Below are 18039 nucleotides of genomic sequence, written 5' to 3'. Positions count from 1 at the left end.
GTTATGGAACAGAGGAGTACCAGGAAGAAAAAGGCCCATGTAAGAAATCTTGCAGCATTAACATCATCAACCTCAAAAGGATATGCTTGCTTCTAGTTAGTTAGGTTATGATGGCCTCAGCTCCCTCTTCCTGCCCCCATCTTTCTAGCAGTCTTTTCAGTAGCACCTGGGGTGATGCTGGTCACTCCTGCTCACTCCCTCACTTTCTCCTGCTCCATTATGCATCCAGCTCCTGAAAAAAATCCATTAAAAACCCAAACCATTTCCTGGTAAAATGCTCTCATCAGAACTAACCTATTGTCTTCAGCCTTGGCCTCTGAGTCCCTTCCTTTAATCACTTATCCTTTCTTTCCTCCCGCCTGCAATGCTGCTCGATGCCTTCCCTCCTTTAGTCCTCATTGGTATGCAGCTGGTGTACAGAAACATGTTCCTGCTCTAGGCAAGCAATTATATCTCAATCTCTGCTGGCTGGGCCTGGTGGCCCTCTTCACTGCTGCTCAGGGGGGTAGAAAATCAAGGCATTCGTATTCTGCCCAGAGGCTCCATCTACTCCTGGCCTGGCAGTTTTCCAGGAACAATACATAGCTGTGCATGCATATGATGACATCATCAGGGATTATTTAAGCAAGAACTGTTTCATCCTGTGTTGTTTTTTGATTGTTTGTTTAATGATGTGCTAGAAGCCACCAAAAATCATGAGATTCAGTCATGGGAGAAGCAGGAGAATTCAGGATGGGAGAAGCATTCTTGGATACCTGGCAGATCTCAACCTCTCCAAGAGGGAAAAGAAGACTGATTCTTCAGCATCCCATGAACTGCAGCAACCCTGCAGCAAGGGGTAGGTGAAGGACCTTTCTTCTCCACACTCCAAAGGGCACTGTCAGGCAGCAACTTCCTAAGCTACAGTTATGCAAACCAGCACATGCAGGATGAACCACCCCTCTGCAGAGAAATTCACAGGTGCAGCTGTGCCCTCCCTGTTGCATTTTGCAACCTTTACCAGAGAATTTCCATCAGCAGCCTCAGTGTACCCTATAAAAGGCAGTTCCAGCAGATACTATGTACAAATACACCCACAAGCAGCCCCAGAAGGTCAGCTAGATAAATAACAGAAGGCTTCCATCTCTGAATTGAAGCTGTGAATGGCCACAGCCCCAGAAAACAGCCAAAGGCACTTGGAGCAGCAGAATTTACTGCCTACAAAAAATGCTGATGGACAGTATCTTGGATCCCAAAACCAGCCCCAGAGGACACAGTATCTGACTGGCATTTGAAGAGAAACACCCTCGACAGAAATTATAGCCCCTTCTTAACACAGGCAACAGAAAGGTTGCTTTCCATCAAAGACAGGCAGCAAATACTACCCTGAATGCTGCTAATATTGACTTTACTTCCAAAGAATACTATCTGTTTACCCTGCTGAATTATTCCAGGGAATGTAAACACTGTATAGTATTCAACACAGCCAAAATCAATGCCATGTATTATTGAATATCTGGATAAGAGCACAAAGGCCCTTGATAAGCACTCCTGGTGTGTCAGCCCCTGCAGCTGGCTGTGTTTTCTGCTGGTGGGGAAAGCTGTGATAAAAGCTGCAAGAAGTGTGGGATTATCAGGGAACACGGTCAGGTAAGCCCTGCTACAGACAGAGCTCACACAGCCCGAGCAGCAGCAATTAAAAACCAGGCTCCTCTGATGACCAACAACCTTTCAAACACAGAGTTATGCAGGACAAGACCCAAAATATGTGTCTTTTCACAGTGTGCTAGCCAAGCCCAGATAGCAGAGTACTGAGCACTTATTCTCTCTGCCACCCAGTCAGCCTGGGGATGACACCTGCCCATCACCTCCATCCCAGCACACAAGGGGTGTGGGAGGTGTGACAGCCAGAGGTGACTTATTTACACAAGAACTGCAATCAGAATGACATCTCAAAGCACTTCTCTAACACCTTCCTGCTTGAAGCAGTGTTCCTGCTCCCTCAGTAATTATACACTTAATGAGGGGGAAGCAGCAGTGTTGCCCTCCTGCCCAGACAGCTTCTTAGTACAGACCAGTGGCACAGTCATGGTGTGGCTGTGGACTTCCTGCAGTAAAAAAGCAAATAATCCAGAGGAGCACAGGGAGAATTCTCCATTGTGCACTGATGGGCTTTGTCAAACACCAACCATTTTGTCTGAACAACCTTCCCATCAGGTTCTGCAAACCTCTGCTATAGCTTCTGGGCACAATTTACAGCAGAAGAACTGTCAGGAGACAACATCTCCTTTCCTCTTCTAGTAAGATTCTACATTGGTAGAACATAGAAATCCTCAAATCCTGTTTTGACCAAGAAAAATACTCTGCAGGTTTGCATCAGGTTTGTAGGACTATATGACTGTGTCTAATTTCAAGACATGGCAGCAATCTCATTGCTTGCACTCAGCAAAGAAGAATGTGATTTAATTTCAAATGGGAAGAAGCGCATCAGTCATGACTGAGACTTGATCCAATTCTTCTTCTGTTGTCTTCTCTAGCATTTGAGAAAGTGTTCTTGGGGGATGTTTTGCTGCTGCCTGAGGAAGGACAGGTTTCCCAATCTAACTGTTGACCAGCAGTCTCACTCATAAAAATACCTGAATTCACAATCAGAAAGAAACAGCATGGTAAGCAGGGACTTTGCTGGACAACCTAGAGACTGGGACAGTGTCATCTGCTACCTCTATAGTGCTTTGAGATTCAAAACCAGATTACTTCAAAATAGAATGAAAATCAAAATAAAAAAGCCTACTGTCAGATGATTACATCTCCTAGATTTCTGCAGCACCAGAGAACTCCAGATCTGCACTTACTTGACAGGAAACTCACTTGTGATGGAGTCAGTTGGTTCTCTTAAAATGTTCCATTTAAAAAATGCCAGGCTTCCCCCTCTAATTACCCAGGGAACGAGGTATCAGTAGGCCATCCTTTTTACTAATACCTTACTCATTCGTGCTCCTGCTTCTCCAGCCACCTTTACTGCTGAGGTGCATGAAACCACACCAATGGCACTGCCAGTCCACATCCCAGCTACCAACATCCATCTCTTGGCTGCAACCCTGAGCAGTGAATGCAGGAACCCTCAGCAGCAGGGTGCTGAGGCTGCCTCTCCCCCACGGCACACTGAGAACGTCCCACTTGATATTCAAAGCCCTACAAAGCATGGGAAGATTCCCTCCCCTGTGGGATTTCCTGCCTTGTTTGTGCTGATGTTCAGGGTGCAGGGTTAGCTCCCAAACCCCCTCCTGCCAGCACCTCTGCCTGCCCAGGCTGCTCCAGCTCTGCTGAGCTGCTCCTCACCCTTGCCAGCAGCTCAGCCCCAAAGCACCATCCGGGATGGCTGCTGAAGCAATTAGAGGAGCTAAGAAGCCAGGATGGAGGAGCTGGGCTTGCCCAGGGTGCTGAGGAGACCCACGTCAAAGACAGGAGAAGGTCAGAGGCCAGGATGGAAATGTTTGCCCACGGCAATGCCTCCAATTCTTCACTAATGACACTGCTGCTGTGATGGAAAGGATCAGAAAGAATGGCTAATGAACACGACTCATTACTGAAGGCCTCCTGGGCACGGGATGACAGCGTTTCAGACAAAAATTCATCCCAGCTCACAGTAATGTGACAGCCATTGCACGTTTTGGCTCCAAATAATCATCCTGATGGAGTTGCCAGTGTGTCGTGCTAAGACAAGTTGTGTGAAAACTGCAAGTATTAAGAAAGAAGCCAGTTAATCCCATTACAAAGTTTGTTTTACTTCGAGAGGTCAATCCAAGCACTCTATAAGGATCTTCTGACACCTAAATCAAATGATCTGGCTTGCTGCAGCACTGACAACTCTTCCAGCACTGAGAAAGAAGGGGAGAGATGGGAGATCTTGTACTGACACACAAAGGATAAGCTAGAGAACAGGATCTCAGAAAAGCTTCTTGTTTCAGTGTTTCAGAAGATTTGTACCTGAATTCTAGATGTCCATTTATTTTGCTCTGCCTCACTTCCCAGAAATGAAATAACATTTCTCAGATGAGGCACAAGTGTCTGATCTCTGTAAAAGTGATTTTAGTCTCCGTTCTCACATCACCTTGTTTTTGTGTCCTGTAAGAGTTTAGGATCAGGGTTAATTATTGTTCCACCTACCAACCAATTCACCCTGCAGATTCAGACAAGGTGACATGGGCTAAGTGATACAACCCACTATCCAGCACTTGAGCTGCCAGAGAAAAGCAGAGCTAAGGGGTAGTCAGGTATCCTCCTGCAGCTTCCCATGCAACCACTTGATGTTACCACCTTCCTGCCATGCATAATTATCCTTCTCCTGGAAGTCTTCCCTCTCCCCAAGTGAGGGGCGGTGGAATAGAGGGTGGGAGAACCAGTGATCCATTCCAGCAGGAAGGTGGTGACACCACTGGCAATGGCTGAGGGCATCGTGATGAATGAGGAGTGGGGAAGCAGCTACAAGACCTGGGAATCTTTCACTGTGTTGTCAAAAAGCAGCACGTTCCTCATCCATCTTCATCTGGTCAGAGCTTAGTAAGGGATGGTCCAACACCTTCCTGCCAAAGCCCATTAATCCAAGGATGATTCTTTCCTTGAAGCTTCACATCTCTATTCCTTGGCAAAGCAAGGAAGGAAGTTTCACAGTTTTTTCAGGCTTTAAAAAAAGACAAATTGCACATCCCTTCAGCAGGAGAAGCCAGTAGCTGAAGCAGTGGCAGGAACACAGACAGAAGCACTACTCTTTAGAGACAGCCCTATTTAGTTAACTTCTGTATTTTTAATTACTGTCAATTTCCTGGGCTGTTTAATGAGAAAGTGTGTGGCAGTTACATTATCTTGGACCGACCTAAGGCTCTCCAGGGCACTTCCAAGCAGGTGGCAGCCAGTGCTCAGCAGTTTTATTTGGAGTACCTGGAAAAGGCGTGGGAGCAGTGTGGAAGAGGAGATGCTTACTCAAGTTTCTAGGCCATGGGGGATTAACTCTGGAATAATCCAGAGGTTAATAAATAGCTGGATACTACCCAGACCACAAGAATTTAATCAAATAAGTTGTTAAAAACAACCTTACAATGAAAACTTGCACAAACTATCTTTCTTTTCAGTTTATGGATAAAATATCACGTACCCAATTTTTACTCAGAACTTGTGTTTAAACTCGGTTAACATGCTTCTGAAGAACACCAAGGTAAACACACCAGTGCTATGCTGGAAGATTCCACAAAAGAAAAAACTATGGATGGGCACAAAGCACTCGAGAAGCTCAGTTCTTCAGAAACAGAAGCCAAATCTTTACTCTGTTTGAGCTGATGATAGCATGGGAGCACCAAAGAAAGAAAAAAATGACAGACAGCAGCAAAAGAAAGATGTGTCTCATTTCATGAAGGATAAAGCTGGAACATAAACACCAGCATAAACATTGACACCCCCCCTGCAGTGCTGTGTCCATTTCTGGAGTCAACACAAGAAGGACACAGAGCTGCTGGAGCCAGTCCAGAGGAGGCCACAAAGATGCTCAGAGGGCTGCACTATCTCTGCTCTGGAGCCAGGCTGGGAGAGTTGGAGCTGTTGAGCCTGGAGAAGAGAATGCTCCAAGGAGACCCTAGAGCACCTTCCAGTGCCTGAAGGGGCTACAGGAAAGCTGGGAGCAATTTTGTACAAGGGCCTGGAGTGATAGGACAAGGGGAATGCATTCAAACTGGAAGAGGTCCCTTTCATGTTTTAGGGTTCCTTCTAACCCAAAGCAGTCTGGGATCCTGTGGTAATATTCAGCTGTCTTGGAGGGAGCTCAGCCCTGTTAAATCCAGGGCAGAAAGGAGCCAGAGGCTCTGCTCACCATGCTGCAGGCAGCTGACAGCTTGGAGTTACAGCTCAGCCTCATTTGCCTCTGCAAACACCCCCCACAGCACTGGATTTACAGAACGTGGCCTTTGCTTCCCATTCCTCTGAGCAATATAAAAATACTGAGAACTCTTCCTTTGGGAGCTCAGCAACAGTTGCCCTTGGGTTGCTGCTGTCTTCCCTGAGATGCAGTTGTGTTTCTGAGCCATGGCATCAGCATTTGTCCCTGTCACTGCTGCCTGTTCTGCAGGTGGGAGTCCTCAGCATCTCAGAAAGTGGAACAAGCCTTGTGCCTGGCTCATAAACACCTTGTTACAACCCACTCCCTGCCAGCACTGAGGAGCAGACCAGTCATATATGGCAGCCAGGAGAACCAGGGGCAGCTGTCCTGGTGTGGATGCAAGGGGAGGAAAAAGAGAGGTCAAATTCTTCACCAGGACATTTTGACAGATGCTGCTTTTCCTTTTGGTTGCAAAACCTACCCCAACCTTCTCACAGAAGGCTCTGCCAGGCTGTCCACCCCCCAGGGAAGGAGAAGCATTACTCAGCCCCCACAAAGCAGGCACTGTATACAAAAGCTTATAACCAGTGACTGTAGCCAGGCAATAATCTGTATCTGTCTCATCATGGGGTTTGGTGGTGCTGACTAACTGGACTGCAGGGCTGGAACTGAAGAGCTGCAGAATGTCACTGAGCAAACAAGTTAAAAGGGGAACAAGCTCTGGGGCCAGAGCAGTGGGGAGGGGAAGCAGAGGGAGGCTGGGGGCACCACTGATGCTCCCAGCTCAGGTTTGAGCACACGTGTGGACACAGAGTGCCTGACTCCCAACCTTCAGCCATCCTGCACCACTGCACTGCTCTGCCACTAAAGCACAAGGCTGTACAAAACATTACCAGTGTGACTTCAGGCCCAGATACATCACAACAGCCATTTCTTATTAGAAAACTGTAGGTTTCTAATTAGCCTACCACCCTTCCAGAAGCCTAACAAGGAGCATGCCTTGAACACTTCTCCCTGCCTCACCACAATCGTATTTCAGGATAAGTAATTGGTCACAAGCATTTAGTGGCTGCTAACACCTGGAGACACAGAAGGGATGTATTTTCAAATAAAAGAATACGGCTCTTAGGACTTCAGAGCAATGAAAGGCAGGGCGACTGCCTGAAGTGCAGAAACTAAAAGCTTTTTCCCTCAGAACAAGAGAAGAATCAAGTAATTGTCGTTTCCAGGGAGATGGGGAACTTGAGGGATCAGAGCTCAGTCTGCAGTTAAATGGATTGGAAACAACTCCCTACACCAGCTGAAGAAAAAACATGGATAAAAACACACAAGAAAATCCAGTGATTGCATTTTCCTAGCACTGTGCACACCTCCCCACATTCAGGGATGATGGTCTGACTTTATTCAGATTACCCAGGTTAGCTACTCATGAATGCCAAGGGATAAGTAACTTCCTATGTTCTCCTTTTCATCACACATCTCACATTTAGCATCCCTTCACAGCAAAAATTGACAGGGATTCTAGCTTTCTCCTTTTGAGAGCAAAACCTGAAAGTCTCTTTCTCACTCTTCTCAAGCACAGTGCTAAGCAGACCAGGCATGCACAAAATACCTAAAAGAAGATGTTCAGATACTCTTTGCAAGCTAGGCAGGCCTTTGCCTTTCCACTGAGATGCTTCACAGGTGTCAAAAGACAAAAGTTCATGCTTCAACAGGAGCTAAATTGAGCTCCTCCCACATAAGAAGCAAACCCCATGAGTTGCAAAGGGTTTAAAAAAAATAACCAATACCTTTGTGAGTGCTGTAGAGGGCTGCAAATGTCACCACAAAGAAGGTGGTGGAATATTTTCCAGCATTAACCAGATGAAAGGCCCGTTTGTTATCACGGTAGCGGCGCAGGCACTGGATGAATCGCAACCAAGCAGGGATGCACTGGACAACTGCTCTCACTCCGTAGGAGTAGCTGTAACAAATCTGATTATCTGCAAGAGAAAGAAAAAATTCAGGGACAGAGTCAGCAAGCATAAGCACTCCTATTGTCTTCTTTCCTGTAAGCATAATGTCACTTGACACGATTGCAATGCCCCATCCATGTCTCCTCCTCAGGCACACACACATCCAGCACAGCAAGAAGCTCAGGGCTGGAAAGTCACCTGGAGCCCCTGACTGCATCTCAGAGGTACACAGGTCAATGACATCAATAGGACATCAATAACACATCCAGACAGATCACCATCTTACCCTTCCACTGCTCCCAGTATAATTAACGTGCAAGGAGATTGGAAATAATCTATTTTAAAATTTATTTTCTGCTATTGGCAGAGAATAATCAAACTAGAGATGGAACTACAAAAGGCCTTTGACACTGTGTTTTTGTACACAGATAGGAGAGCATTCCCAAACTCTGCAGGACAGCTCAAAAAGGCTACTTTGCCAAGATGTCCTTGACCCATTTTTCTTGTATACTGTAATAGGAAACAACATACTTCAGCATGTGTTTGGGGTTTTCAGCATGCGACTGGGGTGAGAGTCAACTACAACAACATGACACTGTGTCACACCCCTGATATTTGAAAGCTTTTTTTTTTTTTTGAGGAAATAACCAGGAAAATCAGAGCTTTTTCCTAGAACCTTCAGGCACACCATATTCTTACAGTGCCTTGCTTACCACATGTAAACCAAACACCCCACTGGCTAACAAACATTTGTTTCTTATTCACATAAATGAAGACAAGTTTTTAGACAATATTTATGCCAAAGCACTGCACTATCATTCTGCTGTTGGGACTGGAAGAGGACAAGTTGTTACCCACTCGGTTGCTATATTTATTTTATTTTTATTTTAATAAATATTTAGCTATGTGCGACACTGTCTTAAAGCAAAGAGAAAGATCAGACAGATTGGAAGAACAAAGTGAACACTTATGCTTATTGAAGCATACTGCAAATTCTTCCAGCAAGTGTCAAAACCATCAGGCAACACAAATTGCCAGCAGTCACTGCTTGAAATGAAAAGACAACACAGCCTGGTCCAGGAGGAGACAGGTATGATTTTGCCACTGGGAAGGCCAAAGTCAGAATTTATATACCAGCTCTGCAGCTCTTCTGGCTGGAAAGGAGAGGCAGAGCATGCACACCCCTGGTATCACAGCACCAATTCCAAGTGAATAAGGGGTGGCACTGCTGAGCTCTGGGGATGTTTCTCCATCCTCTCCTGCTGCCCTGTACTGTGATGGAGCCTGTAAGAAGCAGGCTGCAGCTCAGACAGCTGTGCTTAACAAGCTCATGCACCTCATTTTCATGCTGAGCAACAGGCTAAAAGCAAATACCTGGACCAACTGCTATGAAATAAAACAACAGTGCCAGGGAAATGGGCATTCTTGAGTCTTGCCAGTCAAGAAGTGCTGTGCCTGAATTCTTTGATGAACACACACATCAGGCCAAATGACTGGATTAGGAAATAAATGTGGATGTGAAATTCCATTCCTCTGGATGGAAGTAAGAAAGGGCAGAATCTCTCTAATGCTGTGTTTACAAGAAACATCAACTATTTCAGTTTCCTATGTCCCTGGTAGCCATCTCCAAAACAGACAGATGACTGTCAGGTTGCCTCACTCAGTGTTTTTCAGATCATTTTGATCGTTTGCATGGGTTGTCAGCATTACTCTACCTGTATTTGCCAGAAGTCCAGCATTGTCCTCCCACTGAACCTCAAAGCTGTAGAAGCAGATCATGTATTCCAGATCCATGAGTATCACGACCAGGCTGTTGAGCTGATCAGCCAGCCAGAAGTCTGCAAACCCTACCTTGTGGAAGGGAGCAGTGAACACTCGAAACTGTCAGGGAAAAAACAAAAGGAATAATTCATGACATAGTGTCAGAGACATCTAAATGCAGGACACCACAGTATTGAACAAATATGGCAATAACAGAAAAGCTTTAAGATTTACTGCTGACCTTTTGCTCCTGATGACAGAAGAGAGAATGCTTTCCTCACTTTTAGTACAAATAACATTCCTGCTTTCTTCTTTCCCTGTGCAACTATTTGTGTTCTCCCCCACACTGTTGATTTTGACTGGCAGAAGAGCCCAGTTTCCTCCAGCCAAGCTCTTTCCCACAAATTCCCCATACCTCTGGGTAAGAGCTCTACACCTCTCTGTTTCTCCCCCTGCTCCTCATTTTGATCAGCACCATCTTTCAACCACTTCTGCCATGTCTACCAACATCTTCCACACTTGCCTTTCTTCACATTTAATGTCAGCATGACCATCAGTCTGATCCTGGCTCAGCTTACTTGATCCCTACTTGTTCTTTGGTGTGAGAAGCTGTAAGAGTGCAGATTGCTACTGCTGGATCTCCCAAAGCCTTGAGCAGGGAAGGGGTTAAAGGAAGGGCAGAGGTAATCCTATTGAATGTCAATCAGACTCCCCCTCAATCCCAGTCCACTTCCCCTCTAAGCCTTAACAGCAGTTTTACTACTTTCAAACCAGACAGTTTTCATGCTCCATTACCCTTGATTACAACTCTCTCTACCCAGTTAGTTATAGTTACTAAGGGCCAGTTTCTCAAAGAGACAGCACCAGCCAGCAGTTCAGAGATTTACGAACCTTTAAATTAATGAAAGCACAGCCTAATACTGCTCTTTCATATTACTCACCTTATTAACCTGAAGGCTACACAGTTACAGGAACCTGGGAAAGGACTGACACTCTCATCAGCTTGTAATGAGAATTTAAGGCTCTGGTCCTACATTTCAAAGCCAAATAGGTGATTGAGACTTAGTGGAATAAACCAGATATGGATCTCAACCCACACTGAGAGCAGAGGTCAGCACCCACAACCTACAACCTCCTTTCAGGGAGGTGTAGAGAGCAATAAGGTCTCCTCTCAGCCTCCTCTTCTCCAAACTAAGCATTCCCAGTTCCCTCAGCCTCTCCTCACAGGATTTGTTCTCCAAACCCTTCCCCAGCTTGGCTGCCCTTCTCTGACCTCCCTCCAGCAGCTCAGTGTCCTTCTTGTAGTGAGGGGCCCAGAACTGAACACTTGAGGTGAGGTCTCACCAGTGCTGAGTACAGGGACACAACCTCTGCCCTTCTGCTGGCCACACTGTTCCTGATACAAGCCAGGATGCTGTTGGCCACCTGGGCACACTGCTGGCTCATATTCAGACAGCTGCTGACCAGCACCCACAGGTCCTTTTCTGCTTGGAGAGAAAGAAGAGCCTGGCAGGGCTAAAGAACTTTTCTGACACAGAGGAAGATCAATTCAAGTGCAACTTGCAGTCCCTCAGGGACAGCAGAAGAGAACCCATTCCTGAGTACCAACAAGGGGATGGGGATGGTCACAGCTGGAGGCAGCAAAGCCTCCCATGTCCATGTGTACTGAAGTACCCTCCTGATGTGGTTCTCAGGAAACTGGAGGTGCCAGTAATGCTCTGCTACTCCTGGTATATATCAGACTTCATTTTGGCTGGAAATGAAACGTGTCAAGCATGCGAAGAAAAAAGCTCACCCAACCAAAATCTGTGTGACAGCCACAGTTCTAAACATTTTGCTTGTTTAAACCTCCTTTCACACAGATAGCTCCTGGCAACTCCAAGGAGAAATAACATGCAGTCACCCAGCCAATTATATATTATAAAAATTGGGAAAACCTAATAGCCGCTCTTCATGTGGTTTATCTGTCCTCTTTTTTCCCTCTACTCCCCCCACATAACACACAGTCAGATGCACTGTGTCATTTCCACCATTAAAGTGGATCTTGCATTTTGAGGAAGCCTTTTTTTTCCCCAGGAGACCTTGGGATGAATGGGCCTGTGCATGCCCAAAGATATGTCTGTACTGCAGGACTGCAGCCTAGCGAGAGCAGGGACAGAGCAGGTGCTGGAAACTGAGAGCTCTGTGAAGACTGAGAATCTCACTCTGTTAAGACATTAAGGTAAATTAGCACAGATATTGCTCACATAGTTCCCCTAGCACCAAGGGACAGCAGTAAGATTAATGAGGCTTGGGACTAAAGGTACATCTATGAGAGATGGCTGAATGCTGGGAGGCAAAAAGTAAGAAAATTTGCAGTAGTAAGCTGCAAATCAAATAAGAGGGAAACACAGACAGGTTAACTCCCTGTGTGCACACCTGCACACACATGCTTTAAGCATGCTGCTGCATTTCATCTTTGCCATGTTCCAGATAAAGTTAATTGCTTTAATTGGCATTAAAATGAGCCTATGAAGAGCACCAGCCAGCCAAACCCTCTTCCACCCAATGCTCTCAGAGCAGATCCAGCAAGAATAAGCTATCAAGGGAACCAATTTGATTGAAGTGAATTTAAAAGGGCATACAGGGTGGGGATGAACGTGTGAAACAGCCATTTGGGAAGAAACTGGTGAGCCAACCAACAAGTCTGTTCCTTGGAGCTCCCATCAATAACTGGCACAGTGAAGCAGAGTCCACACACATTCCATTCAGCAGATTTATCTTGCCCAGGAAATAGGAACTGGGTCAAAAATACTTTGCTTAAGGCCACAGAAAACATTTGCAGAACCCTCCACAAACACACCCAGGAACTTAATTTTATAAGAAGTAAACTTTGCAAATGTTCCCTCCCCCTCCATCAGTGAACTGTCTCAGTGCTGGCACTCCCCCAGTCTGGGCTGAGGAACACCCACACAGCCTTGCCCTGGAGCACCATAACCCTGACCAAACTGTTTGGCTGCATTCAGGAACAAACAAGCAAAGGTACTGGAGTGGTTTTACATGTGCAAAGTCTGTATACAGCTGTCTGTAGGAAGATAAACAAGCAGCTACCTGCAATATGAAGATAATGAGAGACTGGTACCAACAAGCAGAAATTTCTTCCATAAACCTGTGCCCAGCAGCCATCTGCAGTCAGTACCTTACCATGTCTGCTCTAGGAATACACAGGGACATAAGCATCCCCTCTCCTGAGGATTAGTGACATCTGTACATACTTAAATACTACTACTAAACTACAGCTTTTTTTTCTTTTCTTTTTTTTAATTTTTATTTTTAAATCAGACTTACCAATAGTTTGAGCAGCCAAAAACGGGACTTGTAATAAAAGGTTTTGGTAGGGTTGATGAGAAAAAGCAACATGAAGCCATACAGGATAAGTGGATTCACCTGCATAGGGATGTAGGTGAATTTACCATATATACATGCCAGCAGGCTCAGGCACCACAAAACCCCCAGGAAACCAGCAATCTACAGAAAGACAGAAAAAACCACACAGGTACCTTATGAAAATACAGCTCCAAAACCAACAATGAATTCTCATTACAAGAAAAGGGACAGCAGTGCTCAATCGTGTAATCTAATCAGACTTCAGCAACTTCCCCTTCTAATTGTGTTAGAAGTCCTTGCCAGGAAGGGCAGCATTTTTATCCTCCTGACAGCCCACGTGGCTCAGCCACTCCTACAATCACTTCTGTTTACCTCAAAGAGATGTTGATGGGACAAGTTGCTGCGGGGATTGAGTTCAAAGATGAGGACGTGATTGACTCCAGCCTGTCTCCAGCCATAGGTGTTGATACCCAGGAGAAAGAGGAATTCTATCAGGAGAAAGCCACCTCGATAGATTCTCACCAGTGGCCACACATTTGGTCCATCTATAAAAGCCACACCTGGCAAAGACAAACATGAAATGGCTTCAGTGACAGCACAAGTGGTGTCACAAAGCAAAGGTGCTTTATGCTGGCTCTCAAATGCTTGGCTGTACCCCTGGAAACAGGGTATGCTCCTGAGCACCTGTATATACCAGCAAGTGGAGGACTTCTTGTCTAACCTTTGAGGATTTATGGGTTTTCAAGGGAAAAATTCAGCTTCCAGCTGGTATAGCCAGGTGCCCAGACTAAGATCCCAAGTCTCACACTACAAGCATGAGAGACAGCACAAGAATAAATCCTTACTGCATGCACCTAAAGGTTTTGGTTTGATGGAGATAAAATCCCACCAGGCATCTGCCACACAAATGCTTCAGCTCCCCACAGAACCAAGCACACCATTTACTGTATTTAAAACAAAGCTCAGTTGTGCTGAATCCCTGAACTCATCACAACTGCAGTCCACAGCCCTAACCAGCCACACCCACAGAGAAAGCCCAACATAAGGCAGATGTCCTGGAAAGCCTGGCACTTCTTCTGCTCAATCTTCAGAGTTTTGGAAACAAATTTGCTTGATTTTTAACAACAAGCAGCTTTCTCTAGCACAAGCCCCTCTGTAAAATACTACCTCCCAGTTGCCCAGCACAGGTTTTTTTTTTGAGAAAAACACAAACAAAAGCCAGGTATTTCAATCCTGTCTCAGTTTCATTGAGTGTTTTCTTACCCACATACTGTTTTTGAGAGAAGAAAAAACAGTACAGTTTTAGAGAAACAATGCTGAGAATTTATTCCCAAAACCTTGCTAAGTTACAGCCCTGAGTTGTACAAACTTTTTCTCAGAGAAAGCATATCTATAAAAAGTTTCATGTGTTCAGCATCATACTTTATACTACATAAAATTACAGAGTAAAATTGTGCAAGGAGTAATGACTCAAGAACTGTTGTTTTAAATTTAAAACTTGGAGACAATTGCATTCAGGCAAAATAGAGTCAAATTTTGAACAGAAGAAGCTGAAAATATAGAATTGCAATATAAGCATTCCAAATTTTTATCTGTAGTGCCTGTAAACAAAACCAAGGGAGGTGCTTCCAAACAGGACAGAGTGGCCCCAAAAATACTGCATGGGGAGCCAGAGCAGGACAAGAACACCCAGACCAAGGTTTATCCTGAGGTGCACACGTTTACTATAGCAGCACAGCATGCAACTTCCATAGCTAATGTCTGCTAATCTTATTTCTGGACTCAGGGTGGTAGAGGACCATAATTGTGTTGTGGAACAGCAGCTGCTCTGGAGAAAAAGCAGATACTGAACAGTACAACAAGCAGCTAGGAGTAATTCTATTCTCCTCTGATACCAAACCCTATCTAGCTTAACTTCTGCAGTACAAAGCCTACATGTGGTTCCCCTCCACACTTCCTAACCAAACCATTTTCATCACTAGAGCTGAGCAGTTTGTCTGAACCCCCAAGGACTCTGCTTGCAGGGAAGTGCTCAGCACTTGTACTTTTAAAATGGGTCAAGACATTGGCTTACTAACAGAAGCCACGTTTCAGTGCTGCTTCACAGGTTCTACATATACAGTGGTAAAATCCTATCTTATTCAATGAAATCACAAAAACTACTTGGCTAAAGCAGCAGACAGGTTAGCCAAGTACTATCCAATTTAAAGAGAACACCTTGCAGTTAGAATAGTTTTTGCCCAGTATCTGAGGTAACACAGAGATATCAGCCCGTGCCTGCTGATACAAACGTGTCTGTAATTCACACTGGTTTAATAACATCTGCTTTAGAGAGATGATAATTTTTATGAATTCATTCTCACATCTGTGCCACTTTTTCATTCTTAATACCGAGAGATAATGCAAACACAAATGGCTTCAATCGTATTTGCATCTCACACAGAGATCAAACATGTTAAGTTACAGGGGAAAAAAGATACAATGAATAAAGAGCAGTTTCTACACATTAAACAGACCCTTCCCACAGAGGAGTTGAGTCTCTGCCTCAGCCACTGCAAGACCAAATGGCAAGCCTTGCAAACAGCTTCTCAAACAGAGAAATTTTATCCCAAGAGATGACTGGATCCAATTACAGAAACATCTGATTAAAAATTCTTTTAAGTCAAAAACACAGACAGGGGCTTTCCCTAACGCAAGAGCTCATATGTTGATTTATTAACCTTTTCCTTTGCACTGCTTAAGCAACTTACAACACTACTGAAATCACACACACAATTAGCAAAGCTGCTTGTGATTAAGCACAGGCCCTGAATCTACAGCACTAACGTGGCTTTCATGCTAATCTGAGTCCAAACTCAGAAGACTCAGAAGGTGCAAAGCAGGATAAAATGAAGGCCTGAGAGAAGCAAAAATTTACTGTAGCTTTTAAAAAGTATTATCAAAATTTTGCCAAGAGGAAAAATTCAATTAATAGGCACCAGACACTAAAAACCTAGAGAAGTTTGCATGAAAATTTCCTGCGTGGCATGGTGCTCACATGGCTCTGTGTCTGCCCTCCTTCTCTGCAGGGAGGCAGTTCCATGTAAAACAAGTTTTATGGGCACCCTTTTCAAGGTGGGTGAGAACTGTGTGTTCACAGAACAATAAGAGTAATCTGTCTCTGTACATGGATGTTGTACCTCTGGAATATCACTCCAAAAGTAAGGAGGAATCCAGAAGAACAAACCATAAACCATTCAAAGTCCAAAATCCATGCATATAACATGAGAAAAAACCCACAATCTGATACTGAGCAGAACTAATTATTCACAACAGTGTGATGTGACTGAGGCTAATTTAACCCTGAACACCCTGACCAAGCCAAGTCCAGATCCAGGCCCTCACTGAGGAGAATGCAAACACCAAGGCATAGGAGCCAGCCAGCTCCAGTTACCCACCTGAAAGAATGACAGTGACGTTCAGTGCAATGAACAGCCCACAGAACAATCCAACCCTGAAGGTAGTCCAGGCTGGCACAGGCTGCACACAAAGCAAAGGTGGAATTAAGGTGGAGTAAATAGGTTATCAGTAAAGTCAGATTAATTTGCAGGGTAAATTTGAAACCAGAAATACAATGCTCTGATCTCTGGGTGCACTCTTGTTCTTGTAGCAAGGCTTTTTTCTTTAACTGAAAATGCTGCATAATATTCTTTCCTATGTTGTTGCCATGTTGAAACAGAGCCTGGGCATCTCAGCATCCTTTGGAAAATATTCCAGAACACACAAACACTAAGCATATGTTATTCTTATCACAGATTTCCTTTTACTATTCATCTCACCCTTCCAATACCTCGGCTGCATGCGTTAGGAATAGTAAGCACACTATTTCCAAACCTTCTGGAACTACAACAGATTATGTGACTGTGTACCCCTCACAGCTGGCAGAGCAATTATTTCACCACTTCATTCAAATGCCTAATGTAATTCAGCACCCTGACAAGCTGGAGGAGCAGCTTCACTGTGTAACTCAATCTCTTACCTGAGCAGCTCCTAAGGGTGGAACACGCAAACGTTTCATAGCCTTCTGTCTGTCTCCATCTTCTAACTCACTGGTCACCACTTCCTAAGAGGAGAAAGAAACATCACAGAAGCTCATTCAAATAATAATAACGTGGTACTGCATTAAACAAACAAACAGAAGCAGTTGATTTCCAAGTTACATTTGAGCCCTGGCCTGATACTCTTCTAACACACAGTAACAAAGATATGAAAAGCTCACCAGGATGCAGCAAGCTGTTAAGACAATACAAGTTAACCCCAAGTGAGCTTTTCTGAGAGAGAAGTCACCTGTTGAAAACTACAAGCCCAAATGTATGCAAATAGTGTCAGAAATCAGTTGCATTTCAAAATCAATTAACAGTTGTCTTGGGACTAAACCCAAGCTGTAGAGAGGGCAAAGCAACACAGGAATCAGCAGTGAACAAGGAAACTGTGTTTTTCAAGTGAAAAGGGGAGCAGTGCCCAGGCTAGCACCCTCACCTCTGTTTCAGAGATGAGCTGGTTGATCTTCTTGCAGGTGTAGAAGGGTGCCACCTCCACCTCGGCCACACGCCACTCCGCCCCCCGCGCTGTCTCCAGGTTCTTGTCATGCTTCTTCAGGATCTTACGGAAGCCAGTGAAGTTCAGGTTCTGCAGACAAGAGCAAACAGTACTGCCTTTTAGCCTCAGGCAACTCCCAAGAAAGCTAAAAAGATTTTGCTAGCAAGGAAATAGTTAAGAAGAAGAACAAAAATGACTGCATCCATTGGCAGGAGGCTTTTGATTTATTACTTTTATAGAAGCTATACATCTCCTTTACAAATAACAGGGAAGTGTGGGAGTCAGAGGCAAAAAAAGAGGTAACTTAACTCACAAGGAACTGCCTAAGGTTCACATTCCCTCAAAAGCAAAATCATCCTTAACAAAGGAAGTGACAACATTCCTGGTGAACCCTCAGTGGAGACAAATAGCCTTTGAATATGGTCAAAACTTGGATGTCTGAAGTTCTTTTCAGGGATGCTCCCTCTGCCTGGGTACATCTCACTGCATATGTGCCAGGGACAGCAACTCAGTGCCTGGTCTCAGGGTTAGCAG

The 18039-nt window shown here is 44.8% G+C and overlaps 1 protein-coding gene across 1 annotated transcript in view; it reads right to left on the bottom strand.

Annotated features, from left to right (window-relative positions):
- XPR1 (xenotropic and polytropic retrovirus receptor 1) overlaps positions 1-18039 on the bottom strand; it is an 87800-nt gene that overhangs the window by 10256 nt on the left and 59505 nt on the right. Inside the window, exons 5-11 of the mRNA XM_030455782.1 lie at positions 17446-17595; positions 16946-17029; positions 16365-16446; positions 13300-13487; positions 12889-13068; positions 9516-9681; positions 7636-7827 (exon numbers count right to left, since the gene is read on the bottom strand). Coding sequence (XP_030311642.1) covers positions 7636-7827; positions 9516-9681; positions 12889-13068; positions 13300-13487; positions 16365-16446; positions 16946-17029; positions 17446-17595 — 1042 coding nt within the window. The remainder of the gene's footprint in view (positions 1-7635; positions 7828-9515; positions 9682-12888; positions 13069-13299; positions 13488-16364; positions 16447-16945; positions 17030-17445; positions 17596-18039) is intronic.

This window comes from Calypte anna, chromosome 8, assembly GCF_003957555.1.
Source record: "Calypte anna isolate BGI_N300 chromosome 8, bCalAnn1_v1.p, whole genome shotgun sequence".
Lineage (NCBI taxonomy): Eukaryota > Metazoa > Chordata > Aves > Apodiformes > Trochilidae > Calypte > Calypte anna.
This window is presented reverse-complemented; position numbering and strand designations above follow the sequence as displayed.